The sequence below is a fragment of the Balaenoptera ricei genome, chromosome 20 (assembly GCF_028023285.1).
Source record: "Balaenoptera ricei isolate mBalRic1 chromosome 20, mBalRic1.hap2, whole genome shotgun sequence".
In the NCBI taxonomy this organism is placed as follows: Eukaryota; Metazoa; Chordata; class Mammalia; order Artiodactyla; family Balaenopteridae; genus Balaenoptera; species Balaenoptera ricei.
The window spans coordinates 2,699,909-2,720,881 of NC_082658.1; the positions used below are offsets into that span (position 1 = coordinate 2,699,909).

The 20,973-nt window shown below is 42.5% G+C and overlaps 1 protein-coding gene across 3 annotated transcripts in view; it reads left to right on the forward strand.

Moving 5' to 3' along the window:
* MAP2K6 (mitogen-activated protein kinase kinase 6) overlaps positions 1–20,973 on the forward strand; it is a 132,258-nt gene that overhangs the window by 93,865 nt on the left and 17,420 nt on the right. For 2 of the 3 annotated variants that reach the window (XM_059906518.1, XM_059906517.1), the window contains exons 3-10: positions 6,135–6,183; positions 6,762–6,875; positions 8,224–8,343; positions 9,161–9,277; positions 9,951–10,002; positions 12,707–12,834; positions 13,991–14,068; positions 15,838–15,977. In XM_059906518.1, coding sequence (XP_059762501.1) covers positions 6,135–6,183; positions 6,762–6,875; positions 8,224–8,343; positions 9,161–9,277; positions 9,951–10,002; positions 12,707–12,834; positions 13,991–14,068; positions 15,838–15,977 — 798 coding nt within the window. The remainder of the gene's footprint in view (positions 1–6,134; positions 6,184–6,761; positions 6,876–8,223; positions 8,344–9,160; positions 9,278–9,950; positions 10,003–12,706; positions 12,835–13,990; positions 14,069–15,837; positions 15,978–20,973) is intronic. The other variant, XM_059906519.1, reaches the window with a different exon arrangement.

Consider the following 20,973-nt stretch of genomic DNA (forward strand, 5'->3'; position numbering starts at 1 on the left):
AACTCAGATAATCTATTTCATTGTGGCTAAGTTTTGGTAGTTTGCAGTTTTCAAGGAATTTCTTCTAAGTTGTTGAATTTATGAAGGTAAAGTTGCTCATAGTATTTCCTGATTATTCTTTTAATGACTGCAGGATATATTGAGATATCCCCCTCTTTTTTTGCTGATATTGATAATTTGTGTCTTCTCTCTTTTTATCTGTGTTGGTCTTGCTAGAGGTTTATCAATTTTTATTGAATTTTTAAAAGAGCCAACTTTGTTTTCTTTCTTTTCCTGCTTTCAATTTTATTGATTTCTGCTTTTTTTCTTTGACTTTTCAAATTGACAATTTTATTGAGATAATTGTACAGTCAAATTCAGTTGTAAGAAACAATATAGAGAAACTTTATATTCTCTGCCCAATGGTAACATTTTGTAAAACTATAGTATTATAAGCTCAATTGATATTGACAGTGATACAACGTACCCATCTTATTCAGGTTTTCCAGTTTTACTTATATTCACTAGTATGTGTGATCTTAAATTTCTGTACCATTTTTGTCACCTGTGTAGGTTCATACATTCACCACTACAGTCAAGAAACTAAATGGTTCTGAAACCAACAGATCCCTCATGTTGCCCTTTTATAATCACGACTGCCTTCCCTCCTCACCTCTCCCAATACTGTTTCTGACCCCTGGCAACCACTAATCTGTTGTCTATTAATTTTTCTCATTTAAAAAATATTATATAAGTGGGATTAGTGTGTAACCTTTTGGGATTGGCTTTCATCACTCAAGCATAATTTCCTGAAGATCGATCCATGTTGTATACATACTTTGCTCCTTTTAATCGCTGAGTAGTATATCTTGCTGAGTTATGCATGTGCATCTGTAAGTGTGCATGCAGACAGCAGAGTTTAACCATTCACCTATTGAAGACATATGGGCTGATTCTAGTTTTTGGCTGTTATAAGTAAGGCTATGAACAATCATGTACAGGTTTTTGTGTGAACATAAACATTTATTTCTCTGGGAGGAAAATACCCATTAGTGGAATTGCTGGTGGCAGTGCGTGTTTAGTTTTTAAGGGATTGCCCAACTGTTTTCCAGAGTGGCTATATTATTTTGCATTTTCACCAGCAATGTATAAGTGATTCAGTTTCTCCACATCCTGTCCAAGATTTGGTGACGCCACTATTTTTTGTTGTAGCCATTTGAATGGTGTATTGATATTGATTTCTGCTCTTTATCATTTCCTTTGGGATATATTCTCATATGCACTTTCCAGCTGTCTTTTATTCCTTCCCTTTAAAATTTGCTAGTCTTCACCTTATAATTTATATTAATTTTCTGTTTTTTTTAATGAATTTTTGAAAACCACCATAAATCCTTGCTTGATATAAAAAAGTGAATAAAAATTTATGCAAAGGTAAAAGTAGTTTCTTTGTTGTCTTTCCCTCATGTGGTAGAATAAGCCTTGAACGTACTTTTCTGTTTCATCCTGTAAAGCCAAGGTCCCTTCATGACTGTAGACTATCCCACGTTAGCTCATGGACAGGATTATTGCTGTTGTTATTATTATTATTATTTTAATACTGAGGCTGAAATATGTACTCCTAAAGAAGAAGCTTCCTCATTTTGAGTTTTTCTTGGCAATTTTGTGAGGTTGGCTTGGTGACTCTTGCCATTTATATATACCCTGCTGCCTTCTGCTGGACTACACACAAATAAATAGACTGGGACAGAGCCCCATTCTTTTTAGGGCCGTGTGTGTGGTCTCTTCACTTGAGTTTTTTCTTCGAGTCACTGATGCCAATGTGTCTTTGACTCAGGTTTCTGGGCTGTTCCCTCACTTGATTGGCAGCAACTAATTCTAAATCGATTCCATGCTAGTCAGTATTCTTTCACTTAATCCTCACAAGAAACTCAGAGGCAGTTGTTATTCCTCTCACTTCGTAAGTGAGAAGACAGACCCGTACATGGGTCAGGGGCCCTGCTCAAAGCAGTTGAGCTCCAAGAGCCCAGGTTCTGGTGCTGGAATGCCTAGGTTCACATCTGAGGTCTGAACTTCCCCAGTTGGATATCTTAGGCAAGTTACCTAACCCTTCTAAGCCTTAGTTTCCCCTTGTGAAAAACGGGAACAAACATTGATGGGGTTGCTATGGGGATTAGATGTCACAGTCCACATTAAGTGTCGAGTTTAGTGCATTTTCCAATGTAATTTCTCAATGAATGTCACTCTAAGTGTTGTTGTTATTATCATTATTATTTCACTTAATAAGTGGAAGAGGTGGCATACAAACTGAGGGTTCTCTGACCCTCAAGCATGTGCTCTTAGCCACATGTTAGACTGCTCGTGACTACAGCCAAACAGCCCATGGCTATCCATGAGAGGCAGGACCTTTTACTTCTGCAGCTGAGAAGACTTCGTGGCGTCGCTCTGTGTTCCAGTGTCACCATCTCTTTGATGACCTCTCTTAAATTATTTAGTCTGTTTCAATGTCAATTCTTCACATTAAAATAGAGCTAACACCTCTAAGAGTTGTGAAAATTAAAGAAGATATTTGATGTAAAAGGTCTCGCATGGTCTCTGGCCCAAGTAGATGCTTAATAAATATTATCATTAGGTAATAAGTACATATTGTTATTAATAAACATTATTATAGGTGAATAATAATTATAATAGTAACCAGTAAACTCATTACTCATGTAGAATTATAAATAAATAATTATTTTAATACACCAAAGCTGGTTGTTTATATAAAAAAGTAATAGCAGATGACCTTTGGAATACCTTTGGCCTTCCAGGGTTAGGAGTTTCGTAATAAGTTTGGTTCTTTCCCCAGAACACTGAAATTGTGAATAAGCAACAGAGAACGTCCACCCACAGTTTAAACCTCCTGCACAGACTTGGTGCCCCAGGCAAACGGATATGCCCAGCCCTGGACAGGATACAGTGTCAACAAACCCAATACAAGCTGTCTGTCTCAGTCCATCATTTGATGCTTTTGGCAGACTCGCTGAGCCCGCAGGCCTCATGGCGGGTGGGTGGTCATTTTCATTAGAGGGGGCCTGGGTGTGGGGGAGGTTTTCTCTGATTCAGTCAGACTTGCATTGAATCATAGCTTCACCACTTGGGAGCAAGTTAGCTCAAGTCGACGCCAAACAGGTTTTCATCTGGAATATGGGAACAATGACACTTATAGGTAGGGGTGTGTGTGTGTGTGTGTGTGTGTGTGTGTTTTAATGACAGGAGAAGAAGGTAAAGCACTTAGCCCAGTTTTCAGCCTCTACCCCCTTCTCCTTAGGTCAAGGCCGAGACTTGGGGGACATCAGTTTTATTTTCAGCTCTGTTGAGGACTGTCTGTTCAGCATATCACTGAATTTTTCTGGGTTTCGTTTTTCTCTTTCTGGAAAATGGCATGAAACCCTCCTGTTAGGTAAAGTTGTCATGCAAGGTTAGAATAAAGCTGGAGTCAGCAAACTTTTTGTGCAAAAGACCAGATAGTAAATATCTGGGGCTACCCAGGCCACCATGGCCTCTGCCGAAGATGCTTTGTTGTTTGTTTTTTTCCAACCCTTTAAATGTGTAGAATTCACCCACAGCTGGGTCATGGACTGTAATTTGCAGAGCCCTGGTATGAATACTGGAATGTCAGACCTGGAGGAGGTCTCACCCAGCACTTGCGCTGGACGGCAAGCACGTGGACGTAGCCCCGAATAACTAGTGACCTTTTCTATTACTTCATTCTTTTTAAAAGGAAGGGTCCGAACAATTGCAAAGGATTTTTTACTGTTTAGATTAGTCACATGTTTCAAATAATATTTGTCTTTATTTCAAAGTTCCATTGCAATTACTACAAACAAACTGTGACAACTAAAGAAAAAGAGCTTTGGAGGTTTTAAGAGTGAGAAATCAGGTTTTCAGAAATTTAATTCCTCTGGAAAGTGTTTCTGAAGAAAAATCCCCTGCTCAGAAACACAAGATATATGAAAACATCACTGCCGTGTGTGTGTGTGTGTGTGTGTGTGTGTGTGTGTGTGTGTGTGTTTTCCTCTTTATTCCTCCCTCTCAGTCCTGGTTTTAAGTTACTATAGGGCTTCCCTGGTGGCGCAGTGGTTGGGAGTCTGCCTGCCAGTGCAGGGGACACGGGTTCGAGCCCTGGTCTGGGAGGATCCCGCATGCCGCGGAGCAGCTGGGCCCGTGAGCCACAGTTGCTGAGCCTGCGCTTCTGGAGCCTGTGCTCCGCAGCGAGAGAGGCCGCAATAATGAGAGGCCTGTGCACCATGATGAAGAGTGGCCCCCCACTTGCCGCAGCTGGAGAGAGCCCTCGCGCAGAAACAAAGACCCAACACAGCCATAAATAAATAAATAAATAAAATTAAAAAAAAAAAAAAAAGTTACTATAGAAAAACTTTACTTTAGGTTTTCTATACGTTTCAAAGAGATTTTTAAGGTGAGGGAAGGCTTGCCATTAAAACCTTAGATTCATGTGTGTATCTGTGTTTATGTTCCTACATTTTCCTTATTGTTTTATGTAGTCAGTTTCAGCAGGAGGGGAAGAATTATAATACATTAGGGATGGGGAAAATTGTCGTTGGCCAAGGATTTTTTTCTCTCTTCCTTTCTTCTTCCCTTGTATTTTTCTGTATAATTCTGACCTGGAACGTCCCCTTGGGGACACCTGCATTTCCACCCTTTTTGGTCGCCCTTTGTTCAGGCAACACCGGGATTCTTTTGTCTTTAGCCTCCTATCGCTTTATTCGTTTGATCATATTAACAAGTTTGTTATGTTGTGTTTGTTATGTGTGTTCTGTTTGTTGTATGTTATGTTTTCTGTGTTTCTTGGCATTTACTACTTTTGTCAGGATGCTTTTGGTGTATTTATTTGAAGAAAGGGCTTCTCTAGGCTCATAGTCAGGTGCACAGCCAAAGCCAAATATCTTTCTCGTACGTGGACTGTTATCAGCCAAGGTAGCAATGAAGTAGGGGAAATAAATACACATGCGAAGACTGTGTTTTCTCTAATTGAGACACAAAAGCAGCAAACCTCAGCTGCTGAGATGACCCCTGGATAGTGAGTACACTATGTATAGAAGAAATACCACAACTGGGTATGCCAGCCTAGTAGAACAGAAAGGATTCTGACCTGAAAATCAGGAGGCCTGGGTTAGTCGTGACCTTGGGCAAGTCACTTTACCTGTCTGGACCTTTGTTCCATCTTAAAGGCAGGATTAGATAGATTTGGAATTCCTGTGATCTATGAATTTTGTGAGTTAACAGAACCATATTATTGTTTCTTTTTGTTAAAACAGTTGTGGAAAAAGTGGTGGGATAATTGGGCACATGGATGCTCTCGGATGAAAGAAGAGTCTAGTACTTTTACTTCCTTATAAGAATATAATTACTTATACAGGGGCTTACTAGAGTAGTGTAATTATCCACATAACTATATATATACGGCTCATATTTATTGAATATTTACTGTATGCCAGGCATTCTGCTAAGCATGTTACTTAGAATATCTCATTTAATACCCACTCCTACTCCATGAGGTAGTGTACTAATATATTTGTATTAAAGAAGAAACGGGGGCTTCCCTGGTGGCACAGTGGTTAAGAATCCGCCTGCCAGTGCAGGGGACATGGGTTCGAGCCCTGGTCTGGGAAGATCCCACATGCCGCGGAGCAACTAAGCCCGTGTGCCACAACTACTGAGCCTGCGCTCTAGAGCCCGCGAGCCACAACTGCTGAGCCCGCAAGCCACAACTGCTGAAGCCCGTGCGCCTAGAGCCCGTGCTCTGCAACAAAGAGAAGCCACCGCAATGAGAAGCCCGCGCACCGCGAGGGAGAGTAGTCCCCGCTCACGGCAACTAGAGAAAGCCCGCACACAGCAACAAAGACCCAACGCAGCCAAAAATAAATAAATTTAAATAAATTTTAAAAAAAAGGAAGAAATGGAAGTTCAGAGATTAAGTGATTTAAATGCAAATGTATTTTATTCCAAATCCCACACTATTAACCCCTTTATGCTGCTTTATTTTACTCATGAGCTTTCACCTTATTCCTAAGATCTCTCCAGTCGCATCTGATTTGGGAAGGTCATATTTGACTAAATGTCTCATGTTTTTTTCCTCCCCTTCTCTTTCTTAGGCCACCTCGAGATTTAGACTCCAAAGCTTGCATTTCTATTGGAAATCAGGTGAGAAAAATTATGTCTGCCAGTTAATATCGTGACCATTTTACATGGATGCTTTCCAACTGGCCAACGAAAAAAATGCATTTTCTGTAACAGGCTGTCAGAGGCGGTGGGTCAATAAAGTTTGAATGTAAACGCAAGTGGTCTGTGGAGCTCTTGCTGTTTTGAATGTCGAACTGAAATCGGGCTGTTGTGGTCCTGAGGGAAGGTACTTGAGGCAAGTAGATGGTTCTCTTTGGGGTAGATTCGTCGAAGTCCAGGCCTAGATCTAGCCGCCATCCGTCAGCAAGCGAGGGGCAGGGCTAAAGAACCACGGTGCAGAGTCAGCCTTCACCGAGCACCATGGAGGCTGAGTCGGAGCTGGATCTCTGTAGTGCCCGTGACGAACAGGTGCAGTAGGGTCTACCCATTTCCCATGCACTTCTCGCTTTCAGTGGCTGCTTGGAAAAGCTTCTAGACCAGAAGGTTCTGGACTAGAAAGAACCCTTAGAATGCTGGGAGAAACCAGAGAGAGGACAAGGTAGCCTGTGTCCAGTTTATTTCCCTTTTTCCTATTGTATTCTTGCTTTTCTCTCCTGCAGAACTTTGAGGTGAAGGCGGATGACCTGGAGCCTATAGTGGAGCTGGGCCGGGGGGCGTACGGGGTGGTGGAGAAGATGCGGCATGTGCCCAGCGGGCAGATCATGGCGGTGAAGGTAGAGTTCCCCTTCCGCAAACATTTTCCATCCCTGACTTACGAGTTTGTCCATCTCAACTGCAAACCAGCTCTTTTCATATAAGCAAAACAATCCTCCGTGGGGTGAAACAGAAAAGCTTATTCGTAGGGAACAGTATTTCCCTCCAAATATGTGAAAAGTGCTTCCTTGGCATGAGCTGCGTCAACCAGGTTTTTTAACCGATAAACCCGACCCGTCCTTTCAATTTCCTGTGCAGCCACCGCATCATCATCACACGCCAAAGAATCGATAACAGCTCTTCAACATCATCTAATAGTCGTTGCTGTTTTTTCTCCTGCTGGTTTTTCAAATCAGAATCCAAACAAGAGCTCACGTATGTCATTTGGGTTTTGTGTCTCACAAGTGTCTTTTTAACCCTTATTCTGTTGCTTTTAAAGCATTGTCCCTGAAAATCAGGAAACCCGAATTAAGGGAGGAAATTGTCTCCGTTTGTGGGAAAAAGGAGGGTAAAATCATCTTGAGCAAATTTGCATAGCTTTTGAGCTATAAAAAGAAATTTAGAATCATTGCAAATTTCTTGAGTAGATGTTGGAAGGACCTTGGAGAATGACCCATGTATTAATTCTAGATGAACTGTTAGGAATGTGGGTGGCCAGATGACTGGGATGCCTCTTTTTGTGGAGAATGGAGATATCTTTCCCTTACCTTGTAGATTTCTCAGTTTCTTCTTCTGCAGGCTCTTTGCTACATAGGCAAAAAATGTGAAAGCCTCGTGATATTATATCGTCTTGTCATTTAATGACATAAGCGTGTTTCTATAAGGCTACATTTGCTGGTGTGACAGGTTTCTCTTCTCTCAGAAGCCCTGGGGTGGGAATGGACAGTTTCTCCATTTCGCTTTGATTCCTCCTCTTTCCTTTCCTGAATCAGCTCTCTTACAGTTGCTGTTTAGTCCAAATATTCTTACTTGTTCACAAAGAGGGGCTTTTGGCTTTTTTTATAGGACCCCGAATCAGCCCCAAATCAATTAATACTCTGACCTCTTTGCACTAAACCCACATAATAAATCAGACTGTTTTTGTAACTTGGAGATGCATTCCCAAACATTTGCACACTCTCCAAAATATATTATCAGTTTGCTCCTTACTGGGGATTATTCGGGAAATCAAATGAATAACAGTCTTCCTTACTTTTCATTCGTTACAAATAGCTAATCCTTTAGGGTAGATATTTGAAGGGTTGTTTCTGGAAGTTGTGCCGTGGATTTTGGTACTATTCTCAGGATGCGATGCTTCAAGGTCCCTGCCTTATTACCAGACTCATCCTCGGAGCAGTAACCATACATTTTTCATGCATTCCCATTCAGCGGATCCGGGCCACAGTAAATAGCCAGGAGCAGAAAAGGTTACTGATGGATTTGGATATTTCCATGAGGACCGTGGACTGTCCTTTTACGGTCACCTTTTATGGCGCACTCTTCCGTGAGGTAGGTGATCCTTCCCTTCAAACTCCAAGGACAGCAGTAGCTTAACAAGAAGTTTCCCTGATCACATAAACGCCATACACAGTCACAGCGCTCTTTCTTGTCTGACATGTCTTCTGTAGAGTTTCATGCTTGTGAAATGTTGGTGCAAAGTTGGCTTGAAACCACGATACTTTCAAATGCGTTTAGCCCTTTTAAAATGCTGAGGCCCCCTTTCTCCTTTCTGTTTTGGTTTGTCTGTTTTGCCAGAACTGTCTCTATCAAGAGTCTGTAGACTGATTTGGATAGATTCCTTAAAATCTGAAATCCTCTGGTCTTTGGCCTCTTGCTATACTTCAGGTAGCCTTGTGTACCATGTGGGCTTACATTTACCTCTTTGCTCTGCCTCTCTTTTTCACTTCACGATGATGTGGGTTACGATGCTTCATCTCCCTCTTAAAAGCAGCCTTTTGATAAACTACCACCAGCGGTCAGCATGGGAGGTCAGACCTGGAGCAGGTATCTGGACTTAACTCCCAGAGGGCAGTGACAGTAAAGGCTTAGACTTCTGAGTTCTATTGCTTGTGGCTATTAGTGTGTAGATCCTCCTTTTCATTAAGGAGTGGGTGATCACCGGCAAGTCGGCTTGGCTGTCTGCTAGTTTGTTCTTTGGAGGTAATCTTGCCTGTTTGTAAATCCCTTTGAGAGCTTGAAGGGATTAGTACATTTCCTCCAAAACTCAAGCAAGAAATGGTCCGTTCTTCCTGACAGGTGTTAACTGTTTCCACCTTTTTTCCCTTTTCCATCCTCTCTAACCACCTCTGAACCGACCGGCCTCTAGGGGGATGTCTGGATCTGCATGGAGCTCATGGACACGTCCCTAGATAAATTCTACAAACAAGTGATTGATAAAGGCCAAACAATTCCAGAGGACATCTTAGGGAAAATAGCAGTTTCTGTGAGTACATCATGAACCCTACTTCAAGGAGCATGTGAGGAGTCTGGGCCTTATGTGTCCTTGTACCCCCAGTATGGGCAAACACTACCTGGACCATAGCTCCCATCCCGTACGTGTCTGTTGAAGGCATGAGTACATCTGTGGATGGATCAACTAATGCTTTCCTTTCTGGGCATTATGTAAAAGAATCTACTCCTGACTTGGTTGGGTAAACTCTCAGTTAAAGTGCCTCTAAGCAGTACATTCATCTGTTACGACCACGTTCCTGGTGTCACTGTCCTGATATTAGTTGCTTTTGATTTTCATTTGTAGAGTTTTAAATGTTTTCTTAGGATCAACAGGCATAGGAGGAAGCAGAAGAAAATGAAATGAAGGGCTGCTCCCTTTATGGTTCCTGAGGCCCAGGAGGGTGGAGAGAAAAAAATGCTGGAGGCCAAATGAAAATCAAAATGTATGAGTGAGACATCCTCTCTGCTATGGGGTATAGTCCTCTCTGGTGTGCGGAATCCAATTTGTATGACTTCCTGTGTATTTTGCTGGATAGGAACACCACTATCTGAGAAGATACTTCTCCTTGTGACCTTAAGCCAGGGATGATAAACCTGGATGTGCTTAACATTCAGTTTCTTTCCAGTGATGGGGGGAATAAACCCACCTTGTGTTTCTCTTGCAGATTGTAAAAGCATTAGAACATTTACACAGTAAGCTCTCTGTCATTCATCGAGGTAAGTATCCATGGAGCTGCCTTGGCTGTTCCTTTTATCAATTTTATTTCTTTTACCTGAGTTTTATCTTTTTTTTTTCCTCCCCAGTGGATGGAATTGAGTCAGGCAAGAGAACGGAGGGGCTTTCCTTTGGGACTGGATAGCAAATCATATACAAGTAGCTGTTCTTTAACTTGTCTGAGGGCATCAGAAGACGTGGGCTTTATATTAAAACTTGAATATAAAATGCCTGTTACGAAGCAGAGCTGTGGTATTACCCATTGAGAACTTTAGAGAATAGGATAAAAATTCACCTAGTATTGGCCGTCACTCGAGAGCTTGTTAGAAAAGCAGAACCGTGGGTCCCAAGACCAACTGAATCAGAATCTGCACTTTAACAAGATTCCCAGGTGATTCTTGTGCACATGAAAGTGGTATAAAGCACAGCCCTTTCAGACAGCAGGAGTCAGGATAAGATGAAAAAATTGGAAGATATGGCTCTTCCTCTTCTCCCTCCTTCCTTTTCTCCCTTTCTGTTATCTTTTCATCCATCCATCCATCCATCCATCCATCCACACATCCATTCTTTCTTACATCTTTCTTCCATGCCTTCAACCATCTGTATACCTTTTGTAATCATTGTCCAACATTTACACAGCACTATGTTTACACAGCACTATAATAGATGCCCTGACAGGTATCTGAGAAGAAAATATATTCTTATTCAAATTCTACATAGGGATTCTTGATAGGGAAATAAGACAAATATATAACAAACACCTGGGGGAAAAACCACATTAGAAATATGAATGTACCACATATGGAAGTAGTAGAGGTAGAATACAAAACAAGGAAATGATTAGTACTGGGTGACCATAGTCAAGGAAAGCTTCTTGGAAGAGATATGTTTAATCAGGTCTCCGAAAAACTTTATGGAAAGTACTGATCGCTAATAGGGTATTGTGATTTGATAATTCTTACACTCTCTGAGCCTGAAAGTAATGTAAGATGCTTCAAACAGTATGCCTATTATGATTGTTATTATTATTATTATTCATTGTTATCATTAAAAATGGGGAAAATATGGAGGAAGAGGAAAAGAAGAAAGTGGGAAGGAATTCAGATAGGAGGAAGAATGTGGATTATCCACAAATGTGAAACTGACTTTTAAAGGCTTATTTCAAAATTATAAAATATTTCATTCATAGTAGAGAATGTTTATAAAGTATAAAAAATAATAAAATGAAATTTGTATATCTGCTGTTTAGTTTAAGGGAAAAATTATAAAGGATAGTTTTTAAAGTTCTTAGAATAACTTTTTTCTTTTGAGTACATGCCCTTTGTGAAGAGTGTCACTAGGGAAAAAATTAACTGTCATTTCTAATTCCATTATCGAGACATAACAATGGTCCATCTATTTGGGGAGTGCGTTAGCTCTCTCGAGACTGAAGGGTTCATTTAAGAACTGCAGAATGAAACCTCTTTATCCACATGTATATTCTGTGACCTGCCTCCTGGTCTGGAATATCTGGGTTTATGATGAGTTAACACCTTGTGACCTCTGACACACTTCTGGCAGAAGCATCCATCAAAACTGGTTGCTTTGATCGTATTTGGTGTATTGTTATGTCACAGTCTGCCTTTTCATTCCACTAAATGCGCAACAGATCATTATGAACCGGGCTTTTAAAACACTCTTTTACTGTCACGAGAACACTTAGCATGAGCTCTACCCTCATAACAAATTCTAAGGGGCACAATATAGAATTGCTCATCACAGGGGCAATGTTGTAACGGCCGATCTCTAGAACTTATTCATCTAACATAACAGAGATGATTGGCCCATGGGGCTAGGCGTTTGATTCAATCATCAATTTTTAAGTTCTTACTGCATGTACGAGGGCAATGAAAATGAGAAATTAGATAGAGGAAACAGTTTTTTCCATTGATGGATTCCCAATCTGACAAGAAGGACACAACGTGAAATAGAACAGGGGTCCCCAACCCCCGGGCTTTGGACTTGTACCGGTCCGCGGTGCGTTAGGAACCGGGCCGCACAGCAGGAGGTCATCAGTGGGCGAGCGAGCGAAGCTTCATCTGCCGCTCCCCATCGCTCCCCACGGCTCGCATTACGGCCTGAACCATCCCCGCCCACCGCCATCCCCCCCCCGTGGAAAAACTGTCTTCCACGAAACCGGTCCCTGGTGCCAAAAGGGTTGGAGACCACTGAAATAGAAAGCAGACTACTAACCCAAGATTCAGTAGAACAAGAATTAATGACATAAGACTGAATGAACTAATGAAAAACATTTTTGTGACTATTCATTTTGAATACTGTTGATATCATTTTATGGTCTATCTTCCATGTATATAAGAATGTCCTTTCTCTTTCTTCCTAAGCTTTCCATAATCCAAATCAACTTAGTAAATTCTACTTTTGTAAATTGAAATAAAACATTTGAAAATGATTAAAAAAAAGAAAAGGAAGAATATCAAGTTGATTTTTTCCCCCTTTTCTTAGCTTTGATGTTTTTCTTTTTTTAAAAAAAAATTATTTTATGTTGGAGTATAGTTGATTTACAATGTTGTATCACAGGGGTGGCGGTTACTTCTGCACTGGGTCTTGAGGAGAAAGTGAAGGGGAAGGAGGAAGGGAGGTTCCGGGGCCCCTGGTGGTAGAGGGATGCTGCTACCACCCTGGGCTCCTGACTGTTCTTGCTTTCAGATGTCAAGCCTTCCAATGTGCTCATCAACACCCTGGGCCAGGTGAAGATGTGCGATTTTGGGATCAGCGGCTACCTTGTTGACTCTGTCGCTAAAACTATTGATGCAGGATGCAAACCGTACATGGCTGTGAGTACAGCAGCTGGGGGTAGCATCGAGAATGTAATTGCCTTCAAACCATGCCAGGAAATAGGAAAGGGACGGCCAGGGAGGGAAAACAGAGATGTGCCTAAGATGCAAGAAATATTCTGCATCTTCTTTTTTCTTAGTATTTCCTGTCTGAAATACTGAATCCCTTGCTTCATATGTATTCTTTAAAAAAAAAAAAAAAAATCAGGTAAAGGGGACTTCCCCGGCAGTCCAGTGGTTAAGACTCCACACTTCCAATGCATGGGGTGCGGGTTTGATCCCTGGTTGGGGAACTAAGATCCCACATGCTGTTCGGTGTGGCCAAAAAAACAAAATAAAAAACCTTACACAATGTTATATGTCAAGTATATCTCAATAAAGCTGGAAAAATAAAATAAAATAAAAAAATATGCAATGAATTACGTTGCCTATGTTTCTACAAATTACTCTTTTAAAAAAATCAGGCAAAGAGGTATATTCTTTGAAAAAGCAGGTGGGTAATACATAGAGCCCACACAATTTTCCACACTGTGTTGCAGGGAAGTGCTGCCTTGTTTGTTGAGAACAGAACAGAAAAAAATTTAAATTCCCCAAACAAGTCAGTTAAGTTAGTCCTGAAGGAACCTCATAGCTATGAAGGTTCATTGTCATTAGCAGAGACCTTGGGACTCCCTTTAACTTATGGGACTTCTACTGTAAATATTCTACTTGGAAATGAACTTGCTCTTGGAATTTGAAAGCTTTCTGTCCATGTTTAGCTAAAAGTTGTTGAGGTCTATTAACACCAGACAGTAGCCCAGTGACTCTGGTTGACTCTTTTTACTGAGTTCTGGACCGTTGGTCTTTTAAACAAGGAAACTTCTAGGCTGACAAAGTAATTTTATAATGTATATCATGTTCTTCATAAGGCAGAATTGAAATTGCTTTTGAATTGAGAGGGGACTTTGATCCATTATTGTCTCCAGTAAAAGGCGTGTGGAGAATGAGGAAAATCCCATGGAGACGCTGTTATTTATTGCAGTTAGTGAGCCTCTTGGCCTGGGAGGTATGTTAACAGCTCACAGCAACTCACTGGGCAGCTGGGGACACTCCCACCCCTGAGCCTTTATGGAGCCAAGAACGTCGTCTCAGTTGTCTTTTTCTGTCTCCTTTCCAGCCCGAGCGAATAAACCCCGAGCTCAACCAGAAGGGATACAGCGTGAAGTCCGACATTTGGAGTCTGGGCATCACCATGGTAGTGTATGATAATCATCGCGGACCAGGGTATTCGGGGCATGAAGCTGAAATGGGGTGGGCCTGGAGAACAAGAGGCAGGTGCCTGAGACGCTGGTCTGAGAGAGCAGGAGATTTGGAGCGACCATTGTGTGCAGTGTGGTGTAGCAGAAATACTGAACTGGGATTGGACAAAACCCAGTTCTCTTGATTCTACTTCCAAGTAGTTGTGTGCCCCTGATTCACTGATGGAATCACACAGACTGTCTCACTGTCCTCATCTGTAAAATGAGAGGGTCTGACTACCGTTCCGGATAGTTTTCTTTATGGTTTAAAATTAAATTATTCTAATCAAGGCATGCAGAAGCTTAAGCTACTCAAAGAGCGCTAATGTGTGTGGACCCTGATAGAGCTTTTTTTTTTTTCAATTTTTATTTTATATTGGAGCATAGTTGATTAACAATGTTGTGTTAGTTTCATGTGTACAGCAAAGTGGTTCAGTTACACATGTATCTATTCTTTTTCAAATTATTTTCCCATTTAGGTTATTACAGAATACTGAGCAGAGTTCCCTGTGCTATACAGCAGGTCCTTGTTGGTTATCTATTTTAAATATAGTAGTGTGTACATGTCAACCCCAAACTCCAAATCTATCCCCCGCCCAGACCCTGATAGAGCTTTGTTATCCAGGACATGGGCTCAGCTTCCCAGAATATGGTTATGACAGAAGTCTTGGCTGTTGAGTACAGGTATAGCCCAAACACATAATAGCGCATAGGATTATTTCCTCAGGCACAGCCCTAAAAGTACACAGTGAGTGCCTGATTTGTAACTTTGCTGATTATAAATTTTCAGTGTATCACCGAGGTCTGGAATGATCCACGGTGGTCCTGTTTCCTTCCCAGACACAGCAGCTGATTAAATCCTGTGAGTTATTTCACATCCCTGCCCAGAAAGCACGTGATCTTGTCACAGCAAAGTGGCCTTTACTCAAGTCCAAAAAAAGATCAGTCATTTGGTCCTAGTTTTTTTTTTTTTTTTTTTAATTCTAGCATACGCCCAGCAGATGGCAGCAGATGTACAGCTCTGTAAGAGTCTTAGGGCGAGAATTACTTTTTTTTTTTTTTTTTTTTTAACGTTTCTTTAATTAATTAATTTATTTATATTTATTTTTGGCTGTGTTGGGTCTTCATTTCTGTGCGAGGGCTTTCTCCAGTTGCGGCGAGCGGGGGCCACTCTTCATCGCGGTGCGCGGGCCTCTCTCTGTCGCGGCCTCTCCCGTTGCGGAGCACAGGCTCCAGATGCGCAGGCTCAGTAGTTGTGGCTCACAGGCTTAGTTGCTCTGCGGCATGTGGGATCTTCCCAGACCAGGGCTCGAACCCGTGTCCCCTGCATTGGCAGGCAGATTCTTAACCACTGCGCCACCAGGGAAGCCCGAGAATTACTTTTTAGACTCAACATTTGAAAACCTGGTCGCTTTACATCCTGAAGTTTCATACTGCTGGCTTACAATTTTATGAAGTGCCATCCCGGGTTTTAGGGAGGACCCAGTTTTAAGTAGGCTTAAGTGGCTGTCTCCGGTACGACGTTACCTGAAAACCCCTAGCACTAGGACTTGGAGGAAAACTGCTAGAGAACACAGCCTTAGTTTCCCCCCCACACAGTTCACTCGATGGTCACCATCGTGCCTCCCTCTGGCTCTCCTGGAGCGAGTGGATTCCCTAGCGGACCCCCTCTGTACCAATCAGCCCCGTGTAAGCGCCTGTCTCCTTGTGTCCCTCCCCCCTCTAGATCGAGCTGGCCATCCTTCGGTTTCCCTATGACTCGTGGGGAACCCCTTTTCAGCAGCTCAAACAGGTGGTGGAGGAGCCGTCGCCACAACTCCCCGCAGACGAGTTCTCCGACGAGTTTGCCGACTTCACCTCGCAGTGGTAAGAGAGCCCATCTCAGAGGCCAGCGTGAAGGGGCAGAGGAGTTCTCGTGACCTCCCCGTCGCTTGAACCCGCGATGCACACATCCGTCCCCAGAGCACTGGCGGTGCCTGTCCTTGCTGCTGAGCAAGAAAGACGGCTCTGCCCCTCCCGCGCTGAGCTCAGAGCCAAGGAGGGGGTGCCCACAGTCAGTCAGTCTAGGCCATACTGCGAGTCCAGACATAGAGACACGCACAGGGTATTCGGGGAGAGCAGAGGACAGCACTGGGTTGAGTTTCTGGAGGAAATAAATGCTGGGCTGGGACCCTGTGAGGTACGTCCAAGCGAAAGGGAAACAGGGGAGGAAGAGGTATTCCAGGCAGAAGGGACACCGTGCATCATATCGCAAAAGGGAGAAACTCTTTTATGGGAGTTTTAAGCCATGCGATGTTGACCAGAGCATAAGGAGAAAGGTGGGTGGACCCACCGGAGGATTAGGGATGCAGAGTAGGTACGACACACAGAACGACCCCGGATAGAAGACAGAGGCTACTTTCAGAGCCTTCCTTAGGCACCTAGAAGTCTTACAAAGTAGTTCTAGTGTCTGTAGGCTGATTCTTACAGAACACTTGCTAACTTACGGATACGCTTGCCCATAAGCGTACAGTGGACAGTACTGGGCGGTGGGGGGGTCTGAGAAGGGAAAAAAAAAGTTGGAAGGAACCGTGCTAATGCTGTAAACTTTGTTTCCATGGAAATTGACAGTGGAATTGAGGAAACCTGGAGAGGGGATTGTTTTCTCCAGAAAATCTAGTGATTTCTGTCTGCGTAGGGACCATGGTGCTTGGCATGCTTTGATACTAATGATCATCGCAAGCGATGCTGGAAAGAGGCGGCTGCGTTGGAGCCGAGGTGGCTTTCTGGGCGCCTCCGGAGCAGATGAGCCCTGGAGGAAGGGACTCAGAGGTGGCGAGGCGCCCAGCTGTGATCCTCAGAGAGGAGCAGTCTGGCCACTGGCTGCTAAGGAAGGGGCTGGGGTTCTGAAGGCTGTTTGAGAGTCTGGCTTCCTCAAGGTTATCGTTCCTTGGCCTCCACGCCCTTTGGAAGAAGCCTTCTGAATACGGCTTTTATTAGGAAACATGAGTAAGACCAAGCAGCTGCCTATTGCTTATGAAACTAAGGCCTCTAGACTTTCCATCAGCTCTAAGCCCATGTCACCCCGGGTACTTTTCCCTAAGGATGTATGCGGCTGAGGGGCCATTGTTTGTTTCCGGTGTAGCTCTGGCTGAATGGCCAGAGGGGGCTGTAGGACAGTGTGCTGCTGGGTCCTCCGAATACGTGCATCCTCTGGGCCCTGGGGATGCATCATCCTCTCTGCTCTCCTTGCCTGAGTATGCCGGGAGTGGTGGCACACCTGCCAGGCTGAGACGGCTTCCGGATTTTGCCTTCTGCTTTTGAGAACTTGGTGTTTGTTTTCCTTATCCTCAAATGTTTAAAGGTCGCCTAGGAAAACGGATTGAGTCATCCTGGATAGTTCACACTGACAGTTTTCAAGAAGGGTGATAATGGAGAAGGACCTTCTGTAAGGAAGCCTTTTCAAGCTCTCTACTTTATAAGCTGTCTCCCACCTGGCCCCCTTTCCCAAGATTCTGGTAGCTTCAGGAAACCTTGCTAAGAACAAGGCTGGTGTGAAAAGTCTGAGAAAGCCACGTTGCCTGTTGTGAACCAGCAGTTTCATCTGATAGTTCTCAACTCTGGCTGCTCGTTTCTGAGATGTGCCATCACCTAGGCCTTGGCCTCAGAGACTCTGATCTAATTGGCCTGGGGAGCGTCCTGAATATCAGTCCTGTTCAAACGTTCTCAAATCATTCTACTCTAGGGCTGCAGTGAGAACCCATGATTTACATCTGTGCTCTAGGGACCCGTTATTAACTGCTTCCTATTCAGAAAGCTCCTTTTCATCTGCAATTTATTGCAAAATGGTTGGATTACTTTTTCTTTTACCAGTTTTCTTCTCTTACTTAGAACTTCCCCTAAAGAGTCAGAGTGTTAAAGCTTTTTACAGATATTTTAAAAACGAAAGCTTTGGAAAACATACATGTTTTCTAATTTCAACGTACGCACACATTTGTGGGAACTGCAGATACCTGTACTGCTGCTCTTTATATAGCGACCGCCCTGGCCCACCCTCCCCGCCACGGAACATGAGAGTGTCTTCATGGCCACCCCGCTGAGGTCTCTGTTCCCCTCTCGTTTTCTCTCATTTTCAGTCCCAGCTACTATGGTTCATTAATCTAAAAATTTTGAGCCACAGACATTTTCCAGCTTTCTCGGAATTGTTAATTCTGTTAATACTGCTGATTCTTTGTCATTTCATTTGCACTTAAGTCAGCCAGTCTAGCTTGTTTATGGGCTTACTTAAAATAATAATAATAATAATAATAATTGAAACAAAACTCAAATCGCTTTAACTTTGAAGTTGTCAAAGAATAAATTCTTCCTCAGACTTTTGAGTGTGGTAGCTCCTGTAGAATCTGATACCTAAGATCAATTGTATAAAATAGTCATTTTTGTTGGTATGAGAATTGAGAAGTTGAAAGGGAGCATTAATTCTGAATTTTATGAGCATTCCTACTTATCCTCAGTTGGATTTTTTAGGAGTCCCAGGCTCTCCTGTTTCAGATGCCAGGTGCATTGTTTTTTGCCTACTATAAACCACCAATGTATTTTCTTTGATACCCCCTTAGTGTGAACATTGTTTTGAAGTCAACTGAGTTGGGAAAGTTGTCTAATACTTCAAAAAAGAGTATTGATTTTTTGGGGGATTTTATGAATGGCTTAGATCTTTATGGAAGCAATTTTATTTTTCACATGTATTAGCATACAGATACGCACCTGCCCACAATAGCAGTCTAGGTATTCACTTGTTTTATTACTGACAGTTTTAAGTTTGATTTGGGGCTGGGTGGAAAGAATGGAAAAATGATCATTACCTAAAAAACACCTCTTTTATTTCTTGATGAAAGAAAGATGTAGCCTATGAGTGTTATCTACCTTTTATACCTGGTTCCTCCATTTTCCTGTGTATTTTTGAGGCACATCTTCATGAAAGGACCCCTTTTTGAGTGACCTCTGTGTGTTTTTTGTATTTTTATGATATAGTCAGGCTATGATCCTTCAGGACTTCTCAAAAAGTCCAACTCTTTGTGGAAAGTGGGGAAGAAGGACTACAGATTTGGACAGTGAAAAACTTAATCTCAAATTTTGAGAAAGATGCATCTGTGTTTTTATTTCCTACGTCTGTCTTTGGGTTAAATGCAGAACTAGAAGAAAAAGGGTGCGTTACTCACGGCTTAGGTGACCTGTCAGGGTATCTGTGACCGTCCGTGGGAAGCATCCACCGTAAGCATCTGATGACGTCGCAGTGCTGCTGCAGCCGTGCACCTTCACCCAGGGCATCAACTTGGTAGTCACTTTCCTCTGGTCACTGCTGGTCAGTTGACAGTAAAGTGTGGTTTGCTGGGTGGAGTAGAGGCATTTACTGGCTATCACTGCCGTATCCAAAGTTATGATATGATAGAGCCCAGAGATCCGGCTGGTATCTTTCCTTTGTAGCAGCATCAGAGAAACGTTATCCTCTGGGTTGGGGTAAGGGGTGTAGGGAGGAGAGAAAAGAAAAGAAAAGAAAGTTAAGGCAGTTATTCCTTATGAACTTAAGAAAACAACAACAGCAACGATACCTTACAAACCCCTCCTTTCTGTACTGATTTTGAAATAGGACCAGCGAATGACATTTTCTTCCTCTTTTTCCCCTACACCTGGCTTTCTTATCTTAGGGCTTTTGAAGAGTTCCTGGAGCCAGGGAGGCTCAACATCTAGGCCTTGTTTTGGGATTCAGGGTAGAGAAATCGAAAAGCCTTACATTCTAGTCCTACAGAAGGTTTCACAACTGACCTTCTCCAGAAAATGGAATCTTGGCAGGCTTACAGTTTTTCACCATAACCTCTTTCGATAGGTTATAGGCATGGGGACTGAGGGAAGGTCATTGGGGACCAGCTCTGAAAAGGGCCCAAACAGCCTGACTTCCTTCTTGCTGTGCTTTTAGGCCTATTTAAGAGCTCAGCGCCCAGCCCACCAGCCCGATGTCCATCGAAGATGGTTAGAGGCCCACCTAGATGTTGATACTGTGTGAACTAGTATAAAAGAGACACAATCAAATATAGTTCCTGACTTGTTCAGGAAGGACAGGAAAAAGAGGCACTGGATATTTATTTAGCTTATGACAAATGTATGGTTCGGGAGGCGCATTGTGTTTTTATTCTGTGGACACACCAAAGAGCCCTTCTTGGAAACAGTCAGTGGGAATTCAAATATGCAGAAATCCTCTGGTCAGCACAAACTTCAAGCTAGCAATTCTCAAGGCGGCACAAAGCTGTTTTTTAGTGTCAGCTACGGTCAGGAGTGTGTGTTGTGGCATTTGGAAGAGGAATTAGGGTAGTTAGCTAATTGCACGCTTGAAAATGACAAGCCACTTGAAAATCAAAAGTCTGACTCAAATCCAAAAAGAAATTGGTGTAGCTTTGAACTCCACAGTTGTTATTTTGTACTGAATTTCAAGCACTTCCTATTAAACATGGAAAATTTGCTTTTTTTCCTAACCTTATCCTGAGTATTTTGCTATTCTTAGCCCATGTTTTGAAGTGTTCTTGATTTAAAAGATGGAGAGAATGGGTTATATCAGTTATATTAATTCAATAAACAGCCTTGGTTTGCTGTGTATATATTTTCCAACAGTACTCTGCAGTATTGCTTGTGGTACATTCTGAGATTTCTAATCAGAGGCCATAAGTCAAGAAATAGTCCATTGACAGCGATCTCTGAGGTTTTAGGAATTCTTAACGCTTTATGACGGTCAACTTGGGGTATTTTCCCTACATTTCCTTTATACAAAAAAATCTGGAGAAATTTTCATAAACTGTTCCACAAGTGAAAAGATAAGACATCCTGACTTAAAATG